The 13,157-nt window shown below is 38.3% G+C and overlaps 1 protein-coding gene across 6 annotated transcripts in view; it reads right to left on the bottom strand.

Annotated features, from left to right (window-relative positions):
• ANO4 (anoctamin 4) overlaps positions 1-13,157 on the bottom strand; it is a 417,061-nt gene that overhangs the window by 82,742 nt on the left and 321,162 nt on the right. For all 6 annotated transcript variants that reach the window (XM_045462469.1, XM_045462468.1, XM_045462470.1 and 3 more), the window contains 4 exons: positions 12,936-13,057; positions 9,469-9,603; positions 8,310-8,406; positions 3,826-3,886 (listed from right to left, as the gene is read on the bottom strand). In XM_045462469.1, coding sequence (XP_045318425.1) covers positions 3,826-3,886; positions 8,310-8,406; positions 9,469-9,603; positions 12,936-13,057 — 415 coding nt within the window. The remainder of the gene's footprint in view (positions 1-3,825; positions 3,887-8,309; positions 8,407-9,468; positions 9,604-12,935; positions 13,058-13,157) is intronic.

The raw sequence follows: 13,157 nt of genomic DNA, 5'->3' as shown, positions 1-13,157 counted from the left end.
AATGGAGCCCTATTGTTTCTGTCCTGAACACACAAAGCAAAGGGCAACACAATAAACACATCAGCCCCATCCTTTACAGGTCTTGTAAACCACTTTTATCTATTCTCAGCATCTCTGCATCTAGCAGTTTCCCAAAAATAAAGTGCATTTGTTTTCTTAAATGTAACTTGTCAATCATAAAGGATAAGCCTGACACCACTAAGCTGAGCTCCATTAGAAGTGACACACTTTTATGGAACATCACCGTCTCAAAGCAGTATAAATGGGGCTTGGGATGAGTTTAACAGTCCTTTATCATAAAGTTTATATCTCTGAAGCAGAAGCAAACAGGGCTACAAATAGTACATGATCTAGCAATAGACTGTAGAAGCTAAGAGTGCCCCGTTTAACTCCTGGGTTTGCCACTTTCTAGCTACTACCCCAGTTCCCTCATCTATCACATGAGGATAATAACAGTATCTTCCTCAAATGCTGCTATAAAAATTAACTGAGAGGATACTGTACAATGCTTAGGATGGTGTCCAGCACATAGGAAATCAACAAGTGTGTGCTATTATTATAGCTGTTATTATTGGCCATTCCAGATTTCTGAAAAAACATCTACAAAGAAACACCTGGGGTAAGTCATTCTTCTTCTCAAATGATTACATTTCTGGGAACCATCCAAGATTTAAGCAGTAAGTTGTCAACTAAGACAAAGCAATTCAGACAATGAATTATTCCAGGCTTGCCTTGCCTGAAGTGGTCCTAAAATGTTCGCTTCTTCCCAAAGGTTATTACAATACATCTATCAGATTCTTACTGGGTACCCTCCAAAGCCCAAGGATTGTCAAATCTCCAATCCACCCACTTGGAACTCAGAAGTTTCTCAGCTTCGTGTTCCAGAAAGCCACCCCCAATCAACTGAAGTTAGTAGGGATAAAATACACATATTTGTTATCACCAGCATAAGGCATTCCAACTTGCAAAGAAGGGATGCAATCCCCTTTATAATGGTGGTACTGTGTGAGGGGTAGAGGAGATCTTGACCTCTGCACTTTAGACAAACATTATAATATCCCAGAACTTTACTTCTCTATAGTCTCAGTGGATAAACAAAGAGAAGAAAACATCATTTCAGTAAAAATTGGTGAAATACTAAAGTAGGTAATGTATATTTATGTATTAATTCTTCCAGAAAATTACTCTCTATGCAGAAGAATTAACTCATTACATAGTAGACTCATGGCCCAAAGCAAAGCAGACCAGTGGGTATGCCAGGGGCAGATTATAGGTGTGCATGAGGTAATAATCCCTTCAAACCTTCAGGCAGGTAAGGTGTTGAGGGCAGTATTATCCCTGGCCATGAGCAGACTCATTCATGTACATCAGGATGCTGTGCAAATAGTATTTCATATGTGTGCCACAACTGGAAAAGTTTGGGAACTCCTGGTTTAATAAACGAAGACATTTTCTAAAGTATCCTCATTTGTAACCATGGCATAGCTTAAGCACTGGATGGCGTATTATACTTCCTGACCATGGTTACCAATACAAGTATATTCTAGAAAAAACAGATATACAAGTCTTGATCTAAGAGTTCAGTCCCATAACCAAATTCTGTTATGATTAGATTCTTTTGTTTGCAAGGGACAGAGATGTACTAAGGGGTAAAACAAATAATGAGGGCTTTTCACAAAGCCCTCCCTGTCAAGGGAGGCAGGAATCCCATGGGGATTAAAAGACTGAGCCTATTCAGAGACTGGATACAGAAGCCAGCAGTTTAAGAGACTTCAGCCATAGGAGATCCTAGGTCTTTACCCTGATACTCCACTAATAACACAGCTTGACTATATTCTCCCTGTTTCTCTTTGGGGGACTGTCTTGCATTTCCTCCTAGTTGGCTACCAGTTAGCTTCTGGACTCTCTGCTTTCTATCGTTTCCACTAGCACTTTGCTTTTGCTTATTCCAAGGTTCTGATTTCTCATAACTTCAACATGCTCATAATTCTTCCTACTTCCACCTTATGTTCAATCTCAATTTCCTTCTTCCTCCCTCCCTCCTGACATTTCTGCACATTTCAGTGTCAATTCCTATAGCTAACTCTCTGTCTCTCTCCACATTTTTCAATCCATATTCTTTAGAATAAGACTGTGGGTGATCTTGCTAGTTCCTCTTTGGACAGAACTTCAGGTATTCTCCCAGGCCACTTACTAACCTGTGGGTTTTGGGTCCAATGCCCACTGACAGAGGGGCTAGAGTCACAGGTTTAAAAATATGTCCCTTCAGGGGGCCTGGGTGGCTCAGTTGGTTAAGTGTCTGACTTTGGCTCAGGTCACAATCTCGCAGTTCGTGGGTTTGAGCCCTGTGTCAGGCTCTGTGCGGACAGCTTGGAGCCTGGAGCATGCTTCAGATTCTGTGTCCCCCCCCCTCTCTCTGACCCTCACCTGCTCTGTCTCTCTTTCAAAAATAAATAAACATTAAAAAATTTAAAAAAATATGTCCCTTCAACAGATATGTACTGGGAGAGACAATTTTTTCTTTGAATATCTCTAGGTAGGGAAAACAGAATATATCTAGAACAAGTCTCCTCAAGAGAACAAGGCTTTTGTATTTCCAGTTGTCAAAGAGACTATTTAAATACATTCCTTGTCTTATAAAGAAACTGTTTTGATAATTTGCTTCTCTTTCCCTTCTCTTTTCTTTTTCCCATCCATCCATCCATCCATCCATCCATCCATCCATCCAACAAATATGAATCTCTGTCTTCAAAAGAAATGTATGAATCTTCAATCACTATAATGATCCTTGAGGAACATGAACCTACTAAGGGAAACAATGTGTGTATGCAGCTCATTTTAAGTGTCCAAAGAAGGCTAGAAGTCAGTCAAATGTTGTGAAGTTCAAAGGAGGAAGATGACAATTCAGTTAGCCTCTGAAAGATGGAGAAGATCTGATATTCATTCCAGACACAAGGAACAACATGAGCCTAAGTCTTGAGTTAGCAGAGTTTTGTAACATCAAAACTGAGATTCTGGAATTTTAATTTCTAGAAGAAATGCATAAAAATTGTGAAAATTCAAACCAAATTGAAAACATATAGTGTAAAAACCTGTCTTTCATCACTGCTCACTTACCCTTTCCCTTACCCATCACTGCTCACTTAACCTGTCTCCAAAGATAACCACAATTGTTTATTATGAATCTACCCAGACTCTTCTATACTACTAAATTAAAAATTTATAATGATTTCATAAGAAAGATACTATGAAACTCATTTTACAAAGAAGTAGGTAAAGTACTTTCTTTGGGTTAAGAAAATATTTAAGTGAATGTTCCATCACACCTTGTTATTATGGAGCTGTTGACTTAAACTGATACAGAAGGACTCAATTCAGCTTTATAAGGAGCTCAGTTTATAGGGGGTCTTTTTAACCAGAACTGAAAGAAACCCAGAGGTGGGTACTCACACATTAGCTGGATGAAATGATTCCACTCACAGCAGAAAGTCCGATACATACTTCTGTGAGTACTTAGATCTCACTAGAATTTTTGATATATTACAAGCTTTATTTTTGTCTCCAACAGAAGGTGAATTTTATGTTAATAATGAAATGTTGATGAAAATCTTGAAGGTGTAAGAGAAATCAGACATATTTCTTCTCTATAACATTATTTTTTAAATAAATAAATGAATTATTTATCAGCTTGTGTCTAATAGAATGGCCGACTGAATTTATGCAAGCTTCTTCCTTTCACATCCACAGGACAAAGTCAGATTTCTGAAGGAACATATTATAAAGCATATAAGGGGAACTCAAGTTACATGGATGCAGGACACTTACCCCAGACTGCCATGAAAACAGCAAAGAATACAGTAGCTCCGTTGTCAAAGAGGTGAGTTACCTGGGAACATTATGAATCATAGTTAAACTAGTTTCTCATATACTATATTTCAATTCACATTTGTTTCAATTCTATACAAATAAATGAATTTTGCAGGATTTCTTTGGGAGATACTCATTTTGGATCATAATCAAGAAGGGAGTTCCTCCAACTGAGAAGTAGTTTGGATATGCAAAAGAGAATCTGTACCCTGTATATGGGTATCATCTAGTTGGAAGTTAATTAGCAGCCCCAAGAATGCTAAGAATTTTCTTTTGTACACCATAAAAACTATTATATGTGCACATATGTATATGGAAAATTTATATTTAAGACCAGAAAGGTGTGATTATTGCTGCTTTAAAGTCTTCTGATTTCTATTTTTAATGCCTCATTTATTCACTTTGGAAACACGGATATTTTGTTTGTGTAGTTTTGGGCAAACATTTTTCTGGGTTGCCCTCTGGATTTTAATATTACAAAGAAGAGAGAGCAGACCATTAACAAAATCCACTTCCACCTTTATTAAAGCCTTGGGTAATCATTGTATTTATCTATTACACACAACACAAATACTTTATCTAGCAAATACTTTATTGCTAGAATAATATATTCTATCACAAATACCACAGCAGAAAGCAAAGATATTTGTCTTGCAAAACTGCTATGCTCATTTCCACCTCCAGGATAAATCACACCAATGTCATGCCAAATTGAAATGACGACTGATACATTCATAAAGCATAACTTTTTTGGGGTGCTTTATAGCTCTGTATAAAATATAGTTTACTGTCCCTTGGAGAATGCACCAACTATAAACAGGTCTTTTCCTGTTATATCATATTGTGAAGTATTTCAAAATTTTCCAAAAGTTCATGCCTTCTTTTTTCTTTGAACATAAGCGAGATGAGCAGCATTCAAATATTTAATGTAGACAAAAGGCAAAAGCCATTTTATTCATACACCAGAGGGAGTGTTAAGTTGTATACTGCATATCGTATAATGAACTGAGAATTAAATCAAGCTTGAGAGTTCCAGTTATATGCGGCTGGTCTGTGCTATTAGGGTATTTATAGGGAGTTGGTGGAAGTTGTAGCCTGCACCATCAGTGTAGATTCTGGAATGAATTGTGGTGGTCATTGTTTTTGGCTGCTCACATGATCTTTCCTCCCTTCTCCTGATAATAGATCTCTCTCATGTAGGTCACTAGGGGGCATGTGGTTGAAACAGAACCAATTAGAGTCCCTCCCTGGGACTGATGTACAAACATGTGGAGAGAGACATTTTTCGGCTGCAGTTATTTGGGAACATGTGAATCAGGAGGGGTGAGTTAATATGGACTTCTGGTTCCTACTAAAATGTAAGTTAAGACAGACTGATGTCTCCCTCTGCCAAAATCAACCCTGGAGAAGCAAGATAGTAGATTCAGGGAACTAACAAAACACAAAAACAAACAAAGACTCTGAGAAACCCCAGGGGAGATGGAAAGTTGCCTTGAGTTGGCGTGTGTGTGTGTGTGTGTGTGTGAGAGAGAGAGAGACAGAGACAGAGAGACAGAGGGACAGAGAGAGAGAACACGTGTGTGTGTGTGTGTAGGTTGTAGTATATGGTGGTACATGGAGACAGTTAGTGGCAGTTCCCAAACAGCATGGGAGCTCAGCTTGGAGAAATACATAATTTCTACTCCAGCCTCTCCCTCCACAGTCCCTGGACAGTTAGTTTCCCCCATCAAATCACCTGCAACAGGGAGGGCAAGCTGCAGGTGTTGGTTCTTGGGGTAATATAAGGGTGCTCAGAGTTCTGCCTGGTTGAGGAGATGAGGAGGTGCTCCCTGGCCAGCTGTCCTTACGCATTCTCTCCTCAGTCCATTCCTCTTAAACTCCAGGGCTAGTGGGTAACAATCAAGGGATAGTGGCTCCGCCCAATTCTCTTTTGTTCTAGGCAGGCTTAAAAAAGAAACTCTGACCAAAAAGTCCTCTGGAAAAGTGCAGCGCATAGTGGTGCCTAGGACACATTGTCCTCTCCTTCTGTAAAATCGCCAGGACTGACAGCTGAGTGCTTGTCCTATGACCATTACCCAAAGTAGTTGACACCTCCAAGAGACAAACATGCACAGGCCAAAACAATGAAGTATTTGGGGAAGACATCTGCCTCCAAAGAATTCCCAACTAGACAACATACAGACAGGTTCTGAAAGAGACATTCTGTAATGGCAGACCAAGAATTTTTATAAAAATATACCTAAGGAGATAAAGAAAGGAAGATATAAGCCTTGTGTTGTGGCAGTCAGCAGCCACCTTCTTGACCATGTGATGAGAACTTGTCTGCAAAACGAACATGTAGATAGGTAGCCGAAAAGAGACATCTGGGGGCCTGGAGGCTGTGAGGGCTTTCTTCCCAGACAGTGTGGGCTTTCAGTATCTTTTCCAGTGAAACAAGCCAGTAAGTCCTTTCTGCTGACCTTGCGAATGTAAAGGTTGAGAATGAAGCATTCCTGACCAGCAGAACAGCCATTGATTAGATTGGATCGGGACTCTGATATGATCCAATATTCCAGTGTATCCTCAGTTCTATGAAATCAGTTTGGCATTTCTAATAAGTATTTCTAAAGGAAACTCTATAGAACTTCAGTTATTTCATTCTGTAGCGTTTTAGCTTTCATTTTATTAAGTTTTTAAAGGCAAGACCAAATCTGAAATCCAGAATCTAAACATCTTGTAGCCTCAATATGGCACAATGATATGTTTTCCAGTCAGATAAACCAAGGCCTAGCTACTCACTGCTGTGTGACCATGGAAAAGTAATTTTTACCTGAGTAAAATCAGAGTAATAACATCTACCTTGAAGTTGCTGTAAGAATTAGAAATAAAAATGTAGATTGCCTAGCTACTTTGATATCTATAGCCTAGCTGTTATTATAATTATTATTGTTCTAGATCTTATGTTCAGTAGGATAGCTGCTCAACTAGCTCCTATAAAATCTGAACACTCTAAACTGTCCATTATGATCCTTTTAAGGGATTGTCATAGATCTCCTAAAGAGAGAACTTCGCTCCAGTCATATTTTTCCACATAGAAAACAAATACTCCCAAGCAACAATAACAACAAAACATTGGTTTGCTGAGACTCCCAAAAAGCAGACTTTTTACACCTGAGTCATTCAAGCTTAATTCATGATCTTTAAACAAATTATACTGCTGACAAACCTCTTTGGGCCTCACCAAATCTATATTTCCCAAGCTCATTCTGTTAAGTTTGTCTCACTTTCTGGGTCTATCTGTATGTTCTCCAAAGACAGGGAGGATATTTTGTGCTTTTTTGGTCCCTTGCAGCATTTAGCCAAATCTTCCTAAAATCACACCTGGCTGCTGTGGTTTGGGCTCCACCCACATGGACTGGCCACCTGCACTACTGATGACATCATGGATGGGCGGGCTCCTGGGCTGTCTATCAAATGTTCTCGTTAAAAATGAACAAAACCCTGCCATGCCAACAGTATAATTAGATAGATCCAAGCTACAGGGATTGCAGACATTCAATAAAGTCTGCCAACCCTCTTTGTATCTGAAGTCTGGGCAAGTTGACAGGCAGTGGTGTTTGGAAAGTCTTCAGCAGCCCATACTCCAGCTATTGCTTTGCATTAGTGAGACTGACCGTAAGTAAAAAATAAGGAATTCAATGAATGTGTCTAAAGTTTAAATAAAAGCATAACATGGGAAAGGGACATGCAATGATATATGATAGACATAATGATGCTATGTATTTGTTCTTTTCAAAGCACTTTTCCATATAAGACTATCTTCTTTGGTCTTCAGGACATTCCATGGGGCAGAGAAGGCAGCTATCACTGTGTGCATCTTAGAGATGAAAAAGTTCAGCCTCAAAGAGACTGTCCATGTGCAAGATCAAGGAGGTAAGTAGCTGAACTAGTCTTGAATCTAAAATTTATTTGACAATAATAATGATGAAGGAGGAAAATGACGGCGGCTCTCATTTACCAAGATCTTACCATTTGCCAAGCACATGGCTCAGTATACATTTCAGCTTATTTCTTATAACCATTGTATGAAACAAGCATCATGTTCTCCATTTTACAGATAAGAGAACTGCGGCTCAGAGAATTAAGTAACTTGTTCTTGGACTGACAGGTGGTAAAGAGCAGAGTCAAGATTTGAATCTTTCTCTGACTCTAACAACTGTACTCTTTGCAGTTTGCACACTGAAGCTTCTTGTGATGATAATCAGAGCTAATACATTTAAAATACATATACAGTAAAAAACATATTTGAATTAGAATACCAAGTGATAGAGGTAACTCTCTCCTACAACATAAACTTGAGAATCAAGGACCAGATATTACAAAGAGAATACAGTTACCCTCTGTTCCTCAGAAAAATGTATGAAAGATTCAATCCACCTAAAATGCTGCAGATGTGAAATTACCTTGGCATAAACGCAGCTGTCTGACAGCCTCATGAATGGACAATATTTATCACACACAGGACACATGATGATATCTGTAGCTTGGCAGACTTCTTTACTGGAAAAGAGAACAGAAAAGGACCACTTTTTAATGACATAAGAGCATGTTTTTCCATCCAATTTCACCAGAATATTCAACCACTAAATAAGACCCAGTAGACCAGATTTTTGTCGTGATTAGATTCCTAGCCTTATCTGTTATTAATGTAAACAAATGCCTGAAGATTTTAGTAATTTGATAAACCTACTTATTTATGAGGCTGTTTCTTGGCTTTAAATATTAATAAGTTAAACTCTGAAAATACATGAAGCAAAACATTGGATGTTATAACCTAAATTACACAAAAGTCATTCACAACATTGCACAGATTTGAAACGGTTTTGTATTGAATTTTAGGAACAACAAGGTACCTAAAAGTGTCTGCCTCAAACTCCATGTGTATGGTAAGTGAAAACTAATAATGGAGTAATAAATAAAAATATGATGCATTAGTTCTGGGGGGAAACTACATACCCATTAACAATTTCACCAAAAAGTAAAATATTTTTATAGGCAGGAGAATCAATCCCTTTTACTTTTGTAATCATTTCTAAAAGGCACATTTATTATTTAGGATCACTGTTCAGGCTGGCAATAAACTCTGTACAAATACCTTAAACTATATAATGGTGAGAGAGTTAACAATCCTCGACATCAATCATTCTCAAGGCCCAACAAGTTGGTAAGATGTCTTTCTGGTTTAGGTGTAAAGGGCCCTTACAAAAACACAGAATTCATAAAAAGGGATTGTGAACCTGCCACTTTGCAGTATTAGAAGAGAAAAAGTAAAAAGTCAGAAAGAGAGTAACTTTTAGCCAGTGAATGGAAGTGATTTTTTCTGTGGATACAGAATAGCTTATATGCCTACAAATGTAAACCCTGCTTCCCTGGTATATGAAGACTACAGCAGCATGGATAATGGATGGAAGATCTTGTGAACTGAGCCTTTTGATTTCTTTTAGGAGTGACTGAGAAGGAGGTTAGAAGGAAAAGTGGGCCCATGATCTGGGAACATCCCCAAAGTACTACCACCCATCTCTAAATAGAAGCAAAGGTAGGTTCACCCAGAGCTCCCCATACCTGACTTGGCAGTGATCCAGAGTAATGACTCCATACAAAAAGACAAACAATCCAATGAAGGCAGCTGGGAAGAGCATGCCGGTATACCAGCCCAACCAGGCAAAATACAACCCAATCTTCTCTCCAAAGTACCGCCTGTGTAAGACACAACAGCATTTTAACACTTTACTCAGTAAGTTTACTTTGTAGTGTCCTTGCTGATAAACATGCATCTAAGAGAATAGATACTTGACCAAATTAAGGCTCTGGGCTTCAATTTCTTCTCCTATTATTATATATTGGAAATAGAATAAACTCTTCCATAAAGGAACATGATTATACACAAGCTTGTGTAAGAACACAGAGCAAAACCCATGTGCATTCAGGAAGATATGACATTTCTTACTACAGAACCAGGAGAACTTGAAGTGTTGGTGACAACACATCATCTCATCTTTGCCATTTCCAAGTGTATGCTTTTTTGTAGCACATGTATTATAATGACATATATTTTTAAAAACAGGAAACAAAGTTACTGTGAAAAACTTTAAACACCCCTCTCAATATTCTATAGCCTTATGTTTACAATGCTAGAATTGCACGATATTATAAAGAAAAGAATTCTAATTACTGAGATTCAATATGAAGGGACACTGAGAGCAACTTTTCCTCTTAAGTGATGATTTTACACAAGTTTCAACATGCACCTCTAAAAATGTTTTTCAGAGACTAACCAGTCTGCCTAGTGCCCTGAAGTCTGTGAAGTTCAGAGGTATCCAGGGAATTCCTTGTTTTTTTTTTATTTTATTTTCACACACCATTAATAACATAATTGACTTACACTAGAATACAACCCAAACTGTACTTTCTATGCCTCTCAAATGCTACATGCTATTAGTTAGAAGTTCATTATTTTGTTTAAAGTTTATTTTTATTTATTTTTGGAGATAGCAATTGGGGGAGGCACAGAGAGAGAGGGAGACAGAATCCCAAGCAGGCTCCATGCTGTTAGCGCAGAGCCTTATGTGAGGCTTGAACTCACAATCCGTGAGATCATGACCTGAGCTGAAATCAAGAGTCAGACACTTAACCGACTGAGCCATCCAAGTACCCCAGAAGTTCATTATTTTTTAGTTTAATATAAGAATATTCTAATTATTTTTTTATTCTCATTCTAAACAAATGTTGTTTACCACCTATTTCCAAATACTGGCTTCTGCTTTCCTCTTAGAATGTCCAATGGTTCCTAAAAGCTCCTAAAAGATGGAATAAAGATTATCCCCTTTATCCTATCTTCCACTGTTTTCCAACAGAAATTTTTCACTCCCTGAAGGCTTCTTCAACATACATTCAAATACACAGATAAATATTCTTTTATTCATTCAACAAATAGAAACTACCTTCCAGGTGGCAAATATTGTGCTATGAACTGAAGATAAAATGATGAACAAAATAAGCATGGTCCCTGCTCTTGTGCAGCTCACAGGCTAATAGAGTAGATATACATCAATCAATTAAAGAAATAAGTTTATAATTAGAACACTGGGAAAAGGGAGTGTTCTCCCTTTCCTTTTGTGGAGTCCTCTCCACAAAAGGAGAGGAACATAATTCCACAAGTATATAAACTAAGACCATGTGATCACCTTAATTAGGGAAGACTTCTCTGAGGAGGTGACTATTAGCTAGGAAGGACTGGGGACAGGATAGAGCATTTCCAGCAGAGGAACCATAAGTACAAAGAACCTGTAGCAGAAGGAACCAGGTAAAATAAGGGCAGTGTGCCTGGAACACTGATAACAAGAGGTGGGCTGGTAAGGTAGGTGGAGGCTGGACCTCAGAGGGTCTTGTAAACCATGCTAAATGCATTGATCCTTATCTTGGGAGAAAGGGAAAATCATAAGAGAGTTTTAACATTCGAGGGACATTATCAGATTCACATTCCAAAAATATCACTCTGTCTGCCGGTTAGAGAATGGACTGGAAGGGACCAGAGTGGGAACAGGAAGACCAAGTGTGGGACAACAGCCATAGTCCAGGTTGTAAGGTGAAGGAGGCAGTATGGTAGAGGAGATACTAGGGTGTGGCCAGATTCAAGAGTCATGGAAGAAGCAAAATTTATAGGACAAGAGCTATTTAAGAGATGAGATTTCCTAGATACTCCAAAACTTCATACTACTCAAATCTTGCTTGTGCTTTTCCTCTCCCTTCCTTTTGGGCAATACAAATCCCAATCTCTTCCAGGCTCAGCTCTACAGAGGTTTCCACAGAAGCACCTACCCATATCTATCCTTCCCATTTTTCCGAATTGTTGTAAAACTTATCATAATACGTTTTACCTAACTGTGCATAGTCTTGTACTGTTTTCTAGTTGTTTCGAGTATGCAGAGCCTGTTTTTATGAAGGAAACTGAATTTCTTAGACATGGTGGCTTCCAACTGTCTTTGCCAAAGGTATTTAGCATCATACTAGAAACACAATGGGTTTAACACAATGATAAACTGCAAAGTCTTAATCAAAACAATGTCAAGGACAGATATTTTGCCTGCAGTACTTTTCTGTAATTTTTAATCAGTGTATTCCTGTAATATTGGGAGTGAGGCTGGGAAGAGCACTTACTTGTATCCTCCCCACCCCCACTGTTTTAGCATGTATTGAGACTGGTCAAAAGAAAATGATCTCATCTCAGAAAATATTTTCCACTCACCCAGATCATCTGGTTTATTTGTTACTGATACATAGAATAGTACACAATTCGTCAGTGCCCTTGGGTCAATAGGAGTAAATACTTAGTAACAAGGACTCTGGCAGGAAGAATGGCTAATTGCCCAGGGAGACGAAAATATAAAGTGAGTTGTCTTATTATTTCATTTTCCTCTGGGCTCAATTTTTGAGGGCACTAGTCAGAGTAAATCAAATCAAACTAATCTAGGAAATGAGACATGACTTTCTCTTTTATAAGGAATCCACAAAGTATGGACTGTTGGTACCCAATGTTAATAATAACCAGCCTGTAAATAAATAATGAGATGTCAGAGAATAATGCTTCCATGAATGCTGAAAGTTGAACATACATAAACAGTTAAAAAAGCATACATTTCCAATGTCATCACAAGTTAAAAGCAGATGTACTGATTTGACTTGCAAAATCAAAACAATCTTTAAAATTTATCAGTTGAAAATTAAAATAAGCCTGAAATTTATTACAATGACAGAATCCGTATTTCCTACTTACACAGTAACTAATATTCTATTTGTCACTAATATATGTAAGCATCTTTCTGCAGTCGTTATTGATAATTTGTCAATAACAGTCACATGGATGGCCTGCTCCTTATAAAGTCCTGTGGGAGGCCTGGCCACGTTGCCTTTTGAGATAAAGCCAGATTTGATCAAGAGCTATGTAATTCAGACTTTTTTCTTGTCCCAGCTGACAGTCTTCCCTAATCATTCTGTGCAAGCTTTATATTTGCAGCTGGTTAAAAACTCACCTTACAAGATCCAAAGGCTGGTACTTATACCACACACCCCAGGAGGCCCAGCACTCATAGAGCAGATGTCGGTGGTTTTCCGCTCCATGGGTTCTAATGGAGTTTTTACTTCTGTAACTTCCCTGGGATAAAAACACCACTGCCAGTGAGGTAATACCCAAAAAAAGTCATAAGGAAAATCTGACAGTAATACTAGTCTATTATGGCAAGGGTAGTGATAGG

The sequence above is a fragment of the Leopardus geoffroyi genome, chromosome B4 (genome assembly GCF_018350155.1).
Source record: "Leopardus geoffroyi isolate Oge1 chromosome B4, O.geoffroyi_Oge1_pat1.0, whole genome shotgun sequence".
Lineage (NCBI taxonomy): Eukaryota > Metazoa > Chordata > Mammalia > Carnivora > Felidae > Leopardus > Leopardus geoffroyi.
Note: the sequence above shows the minus strand (reverse complement) of the source record. Positions and strands in the feature narration are given on the sequence as shown.